This window comes from Carcharodon carcharias, chromosome 21, assembly GCF_017639515.1.
Source record: "Carcharodon carcharias isolate sCarCar2 chromosome 21, sCarCar2.pri, whole genome shotgun sequence".
NCBI classification, from domain to species: Eukaryota; Metazoa; Chordata; class Chondrichthyes; order Lamniformes; family Lamnidae; genus Carcharodon; species Carcharodon carcharias.
The window spans coordinates 45,053,404-45,061,914 of record NC_054487.1 but is presented as its reverse complement, the minus strand read 5'-3'; the positions used below and the strand labels follow the sequence as shown (position 1 = coordinate 45,061,914).

The 8,511-nt window shown below is 43.7% G+C and overlaps 1 protein-coding gene across 1 annotated transcript; it reads right to left on the bottom strand.

The window, feature by feature from the left end:
* Positions 1–247: 247 nt before the first annotated feature.
* On the bottom strand, positions 248–2,443 carry LOC121293058 (uncharacterized transmembrane protein DDB_G0289901). Its single transcript, XM_041215649.1, has one exon. The coding sequence runs from the start codon at positions 2,441–2,443 to the stop codon at positions 248–250; it is 2,196 nt and encodes a 731-aa protein (XP_041071583.1).
* Between the last annotated feature and the right edge of the window lie 6,068 nt (positions 2,444–8,511).

Genomic DNA, 8,511 nt, shown 5'->3' with positions numbered 1-8,511 from the left:
AGTATTATTCTGAAGTTCTAGCCAAGCCTTTCTCTGAAGTGATGCATTCACTTTATCCTGAGGATGTATCATTACCTTATGCTGAAGTGGCACCATCACCGCATCCCAAAATGGCACTTTTACCACCTCCTGAAGTGACGTCTCCACTAATACCTACAGGGATAGTACTGCTTTCTCCTGAAACTGGACCGGTGCAAAATCTTGATGTGATACCACATGATGTGGCATCTGTACCTTTTCCTCAGCCTCAGACTTTCCCTAGTGTGGCACCAGCACTTGCCATAGAAATTCCATCTTCACCTGAAGTGGCATCACCACGATCACCTGAATCGGCACCTCCATCTTCACCTGAAGTGGCATCACCACGATCACCTGAATTGGCACTTGCATCTTCACCTGAAGTGGCATCACCACGATCACCTGAATTGGCACCTCCATCTTCACTTGAAGTGACATCATCACGATCACCTGAATTGGCACCTCCATCTTCACCTAAAGTGGCATCACCACGATCACCTGAATTGGCACCTCCATCTTCAGCTAAAGTGGCATCACCACGATCTCCTGAATTGGCACCTCCATCTCCACCTGAAGTGACATCACCACAATCTCCTGAATTGGCACCTCCATCTCCACCTGAAGTGACATCACCACGATCTCCTGAATTGGCACCTCCATCTTCACCTAAAGTGGCATCACCACAATCATCTGAATTGGCACCTCCATCTTCAGCTAAAGTGGCATCACCACGATCACCTGAAGTGGCATCACCACAATCACCTGAATTGGCACCTCCATCTTCACCTGAAGTGGCATCACCACGATCACCTGAATTGGCACCTCTATCTTCACCTGAAGTGGCATCACCACGATCACCTGAATTGGCACCTCCATCTTCACCTGAAGTGGCATCACCACGATCACCTGAATTGGCACCTCCATCTTCAGCTAAAGTGGCATCACCACGATCACCTGAATTGGCACCTCCATCTTCACCTGAAGTGACATCACCACAATCTCCTGAATTGGCACCTCCATCTCCACCTGAAATGACATCACCACGATCTCCTGAATTGGCACCTCCATCTCCACCTGAAGTGACATCACCACGATCTCCTGAATTGGCACCTCCATCTCCACCTAAAGTGGCATCACCACGATCACCTGAATTGGCACCTCCATCTTCACCTGAAGTGGCATCACCACGATCACCTGAACTGGCACCTCCATCTTCACCTAAAGTGGCATCACCACGATCACCTGAACTGGCACCTCCATCTTCACCTGAAGTGACATCACCACGATTACCTGAATTGGCACCTCCATCTTCACCTGAAGTGGCATCACCACGATCACCTGAATTGGCACCTCCATCTTCACCTGAAGTGGCATCACCACAATCACCTGAATTGGCACCTCCATCTTCACCTGAAGTGGCATCACCACAATCACCTGAATTGGTGCCATTATCTTCGCCTAAATTGACACCACTGCAATCACCTGAATTGCTGCCATTATCTTCACCTAAATTGACACCACTGCAATCACCTGAATTGGTGCCATTATCTTCACCTGAAGTTGCACCACCGAAATCACCAGAATTGGTGCCATTATCTTCGCCTAAATTGACACCACTGCAATCACCTGAATTGGTGCCATTATCTTCACTTGAAGTTGCACCACCGCAATCACCAGAATTGGTGCCATTATCTTCGCCTAAATTGACACCACTGCAATCACTGGAATTGGTGCCATTATCTTCACCTAAATTGACACCACTGCAATCACTTGAATTGGTGCCATTATCTTCACCTGAAGTTACACCACTGCAATCACCTGAAATAGTGCCATCATCTTCACCTGAACTGACAATACCACGATCAGCTAAATTGGCACCTCCATCCTCAACTGCATTGACACCACCATGTACACCTGAAGTGGCATCCCCACCTTCATCTGAATTGACACCATCATCTTCACCTGAACTGGCACCACCACGATCACCTGAAGTGGCATCACCACAATCATCTGACTTGGCACCTCCATCTTCAGCTAAAGTGGCACCACCACGATCACCTGAAGTGGCATCACCACAATCATCTGAATTGGCACCTCCATCTTCAGCTAAAGTGGCATCACCACGATCACCTGGATTGGCATCTCCATCTTCAGCTAAAGTGGCATCACCACAATCACCTGAATTGGCACCTCCATCTTCAGCCAAATTGGAAACTCCATCTTCACGTGATGTGGCACCACTGCTATCCCTTGACATGGCACCTTCATCTTCAACTGAACTGGCACCTTTCCTCTTAGCTGAAGTAGCACCTTTGCCATTGCATGAGACACCTCCCCCATCACCTGACGTGGCTCCTCCATCCTTGTTTGATGTGGCTCCTACACCCTTGTCGCCTGACCTGTTTCCTCTGCCCTCATATGACATGAGATTCTCTCCATCATCTGCTGTGAGGTCTCCACCATCACCTAAAACGGCTCCTCCATCTCATACTGCAGGGTTATTTCTGCCTTCTCCCGAAATGTTGTCTCCATCTTATTTTGAAGCAGCACATCTGCCTTTTCCTAAAATGACTCCTCTGTCTTATTCTCAAGTAACATCCTTGCCTTATTCTGAAATGATGCCTCCATCTCATCCTGATGTGAAGTCTCTGCCTTATCCTGAAGTGGCATCCCCGCCTAAATCTGAAGTAATATCTTCACCTTATCGTAAACTGTTACCTTCATTATATCCTGAAGTGAGGTTGCCATCGTATCCTGAAGTGGCACCTCTTAATTATCAAGAAATGCTATCTCCATCTAATCCAGAAATGGCATTTCTGCCTTACCCTGAAGTAATATCTCCACCCTATCCTGAAATTACATCTCAAAGTTATTCTGAAATGGTATCTCTGCCTTATTTTAGAAAGATTCCATCACCTCATCCTAAAGTGAAACATTCATCTGAACCTAGAATGAAACCTCTGCCTTACCCTAGAATGAAAACACCACCTTATCCAGGTGTTGGAACTCATCCTAAAACCATATTTCCATCACATCCTAAAAAGCCACTTCCAATTTTCCAAAAAGAGGTATCATCATCTGGAGTGGCAACTCTGGCGTATCATAAAAAATCTTATCCATTTCTTTCTGCTGAGAAACAAAAACTGGATGAATCTCATCCTTTTTCTGACATAATGCCTGATTTTCAGCCTGAAGTACCAGTCCAGAAATGCAAACGATCCTGTCTCCCTGGCTGGACTCATTATAAGCACTTATCATCCTGTTATCAATTCTTCCCCAAGATGAAAAAATCCTGGATAGAAGCTGAGGTAAGACAAAAAGTCTTAATTTTCTTTTCTGTCTTTATTATATATAATTCTTCAGATGTGGCCATCTCTGGCAAGGCCAGTTGTTAAGGCTTTTGTAATACTAACAATGGGCCTTCTATAACCATGAAACTGTGTGGTGCAGGGACTCTCATAATGTAGTCAGATAGGGAGTTGTAGGATTTTGGCCCAGAAACAATGAAGCAACAGTGACATATGAATAACAACAGTGACAAGTCTCCTCAATTGTTCAGATGATCCACCTGGGCCTCCTCCGGAGGTCCCCAGTATCATAGATGCCAGCCTACAGCCAATTTGATTCACTCCATGTGATATCAAAAAGCAGCTGAAGGCACTGGACACTGCAAAGGCGATGAGCTTTAGTGACATCCTAACAGTAATACTGAAGACATGCATTCCCCTACCTGTGCCCTTAGCCAAGCTGTTCCAGTACAACTACAACATTGGCATCTATCCAGCAATGTGGAAAATTGCCCAGATATATCCTGTACACAAAAAGCAGAACAAATCCAATCCAGCCAATTACTGCCCCATCCATCTACTCTCGATCATCAACAAAGTGCTTTCAAGTGGCACTTACACAGTAATAACCTGCTCACCGATGCTCAGTTTGGGGTACTCAGCTCCTGACCTCGTTGCAGCTTCGGTCCAAATGTGAACAAAGGTGAGAGTAATTACCCTTGACATCGAGGCAACATTTGACCAAATGTGGCATGAAGGAGCCCTAAAAAATTTGAATTCAGTAGGAAATAGGAAGAAAACACTCCACTTAGTTAGATAGTTGTGGTTGTTAAAAATAAATCATTTCAGACCCAGGACAGGACTGTGGCAGTCCCTCAGACTAGTGTCCCAGGCTCAACCATCTTCAGCTTCATCAATGTGCTTCCCTTCTATATAAAGTCAGAAGTGGGGATGAACTTTGATAATTGCATAATTGGCGACTCCTCAAATACTGAAACAGTTCTTGCCCATATGCAGCAAGACCTGGTCAAGCTTTAGGCTTGGGATAATAATGCGGCATTTAACATTCATGCCACATAATGCTAGGCTATAACCATCTCCAACAATAGAGAATTTAACCATTTCCTTCTGAGATTAAATGATATTACTATCACTGGATCCCCCCACCATCAACATCCTGTGGGGTTAAACGGAAACTGAACTGGACCAGCCATATAAATACTGTGGCTACAAGAGCAGGTCAGAGGATGGAAACTCTTCAATTAGTAACTCACCTCCTGATCCCCCAAAGCCTGTCTACCATCTACAAGGCATAAGTCAGGAGTGTGATGGAATATTCTCCACTGCCTGAATGACTGCAGCTCCAGCAACACACAAGAGGCTTGACACCATCCAGGACTAAGCAGCCAGCTTGATCTGCACTCCATCCACCACCTTAAACATTCACTCCCTCCACTACCAATGCATAGTGGCAGTAATGTGTACCATCTACAAGATGCACTTCAGCAAGTCACCAAACCCTCAACCTCTGACTTAGAAGGACAAGGACAGCAAATGTATGGGAACATCACCGCCTGCATGTTCCACTGCAAGCCACACACCATCCTGATTTGGAATGGAATTGAAGGCAAATCATTGACCTGGTTAAAAAATTGGCTGAATGGCAGAGAGCAGGGATAATAGGCAGGTATTCTAATTTACAGAATGTGACTACTGTGACCCACAAGTATCTGTGTCATAGCTCCAACTATTCACTGCACTTACTAATGACTTAAATGATAAGATAGAAAGCCGCATATCCAAATTTGTCAATGACACAAAGATAGGCAGCATTGTAAGCTGTGTAGGTGGAAGCATAAAATTATGAAGAGATATTGATGGGTTAAGTGAATGGGAAAAACTGGCAAGTAGGCACATGTTAATCATCCACTTTGGACCAAAAAGGAGAGAATGGTATTTTCAAAATGGTGTTAAGCTCGAAACAGTGGAGGTGCAAAGAGACTTGGAGTCCTAGTACATAGATAATTAAAATGCCATAAACAGGTACAGAAAATTATCAATAAACCTAAATGTTGGCTTTTAAAACTAGAGAATGAGAATATAAGCGGATGAAATTTACACTATAGCTATACAAAGCCTGGTTGGACCACACCTGGAAAATTGTGACTAGTTCTGAGCATCACACCTTTGGAAGGATATATTGGCCTTGGAGGGAACGTAACATAAATTTACTAGAATGATATCTGGACTCCAAGATTTAAACTATAGGATGAGATCACACAATCTAGGGTTCTAATTTCTGATATTTAGAAGGTTATGGGGTGACTTGATCAAAGCTTACAAGATATTAAGGGGAACTCATAGGGTAGATAGAGAGAAATCATTTCTGCTGGTTGTGGAGAAAAGACAAGGGGACATAGTCTTAACATTAGAGCCAGATCTTACAGGTAACACTTAGATGCGCAAAGGCTGATAAAGGTTTGGAAATCTGTTCCTCAAATGGCAATTGATGTCAATTGTTAACTCAAAACTAAGATTGATGGACTTTTTCTTATCTGAATGCATTAAGGGATACGGGGAAAAAAGTGGATATTTGGAGCTAGGTTATAGGAATGTTGAAATGTGCTCGAGGGGCTAAATGGCCTATTCCTGTTTCTGCATTCCTAGGGGTTCCTCTTGGCTTGAATCAGAAATAGATAGAGGGCATTAGACCAACCAATGCAGTACTAACTATTGCATTAGATAGGGCCAGGAGGGCAAGAAGAGCGAGGTGTTATGATCCCAGATGATGTTACCACTGGACAAGCCTGATCTCAGGGTGGAACCCAATGGACAAGCCTGATCTCAGGGTGGAACCCAATTTGATAGATCTTAACTTTTAATTATTTGTTTAGATATGTGGAGAGGTGCTACTGAACAGAGTCAAAGGAGTCAGCTAATGAACTTTTAACAAAAGCATAAATGTTTATTAAACAAAGAACAAGGAAAGATGAACTACATTACAATACTCCTTCACTCACAACTATATCTTGACAGATATACACAGATTTGTAAGAATAACACAAGTTACAAAAGCTATCTTATACTCTAATGTCCACATTAAGTACACAGTCCATATAAACCAATTAGCAACCTGTAGTTTGGCACACCACGCTCTGGAACAAAATGACAGATGCCACCTCAGCTAGATGCTATGGATCTCTCATCAACTCCCCCCCGACACTTATCACACCATGTGCCAACCCGTCTCATAGAACTCTGTCTTTCACACGAGGGTTTCCAAACTTCACTCTCCAAAAACTTGCTTTGGAATCTTCTCCCAAATCAATGCTTTCTCTCAAATGCCTTCCACAAGGGTTTACCTCCAGGGTTTCGAACTCTCCTTCTGATGTTCCTCTTCCCTGGGTCGCCACATGCATTCAGGCTGTCTTCCATGCACTCTCTCTCACTGACTCAGCCAACAATGATACACCACTGCTTCACAAGCCTTTGGCAATGAGTTACAGACCTTCAGCCATCTCTTTGGACCTTGTGGCCTCTTGTAAGCTGTTCTCACTTTAAATCTGCATTTTGCAGCTTTTGTATCTTTAAATCTGAATCTTGGAGCCTTTCTCTCTGCCCTTTACTCTTAACTTCACTTAACAGGACCCTTTTCCAGTTTCCTGTCCTTCCTTTGACTGGATGGTCTGCTTGGGACTTTCCCCTGTTTCTGCCTCATTCTTTTGGCCTTGGGACCTTTTGCTTCTTTTGGAAATCTGCTCTCACCCTGTAGTTCCCTCTCCCAGTGTCCAGTCTCTCTGGAGTCCTGGCTTCAATTGAACTTAAAACTGCTGTTTCTTTAGTTTTTCTGTGTGTGTCTGTGAGAGGGACCTGTCTCTCTGGACCCCTGTTGTTAGGCAACAGCCCAGAATTTTTTTTTACTCATCTTTGCTTTACTTAGCTTAGAGTCATGAAACTCTCTTTAGAAATGCGGGCACCTTTTAAAGTGGGATTAAAACTCAAGTTAACCTTTTCTTAACACACAGATACAGAAATACAAATCAAACTTAAACATTAAAGCTAAAATTCATTCCTAACACCCACAAATACAAATTTAACCATCTATATTCCCTAACAGCCATTATAGATGAAGAACTTTCCCCCTTATTTGAATGTATTCCCTAGACCTTAGAGGATTTCTGTACTCTCTTATCCAGTCCCTGAGTCACCTTGCAATGTGCCACTTTGTATCAGTCAGTTCACTCCACACTTTCAGTGGAAGTGATTGTGAGGATCCTATATATACTGCTCCACAGAAATTGTGTCTGAGCAGCACTTACATGCTAAACCTGCATGATGTAGATAAAAGCAAAAAATTGCGGATGCTGGAAATCCAAAACAAAAACAAAAATACTTGGAAAAACTCAGCAGGTCTGACAGCATCTGCGGAGAGGAACACAGTTAACATTTCGAGTCCGTATGACTCATCAACAGAACTAAGGAAAATAGAAAAGAGGTGAAATATAAGTTGGTTTAATGGGGGTTGGGACAAGTAGAGCTGGGGATAGAGGGCCAGTGATAGGTGGAGATAACCAAAAGATGTCACAGACAAAAGGACAAAGAAGTGTTGAAGCTGGTGATATTATCTAAGGAATGTGATAATAAAGGTACAGATAGCCCTAGTGGGGATGGGTTGGGGGGAAGGCATCGAAATAGGCTAAAAGGCAAAGATAAAACGATGGATGAAATACATTTAAAAATAAGGGAAATAGGTGGGAAAAGAAAAATCTATATAAATTATTGGAGAAAAGGGGGATCGGAAAGGGGGTGGGGATGGAGGAGAGAGTTCATGATCTAAAATTGTTGAACTCAATATTCAGTCTGGAAGGCTGTAAAGTGCCTAGTCAGAAGATGAGGTGCTGTTCCTCCAGTTTGCGTTGAGCTTCACTGGAACATTGCAGCAAGCCAAGGATGGACATGTGGGCATGAGAGCAGGGTGGAGTGTTGAAATGGCAAGCAACAGGGAGGTCTGGGTCATGCTTGCTGACAGACCAAAGGTGTTCCGCAAAGCGGTCACCCAGTCTGCATTTGGTCTCTCCAATGTAGAGGAAACCATATTGGGAGCAGCGAATACCGTAGAATAAATTGAGGGAAGTGCAAGTGAATGCTGCTTCGCTTGAAAGGAGTGTTTGGGCCCTTGGATGGTGAGGAGAGGGGAAGTAAAGGG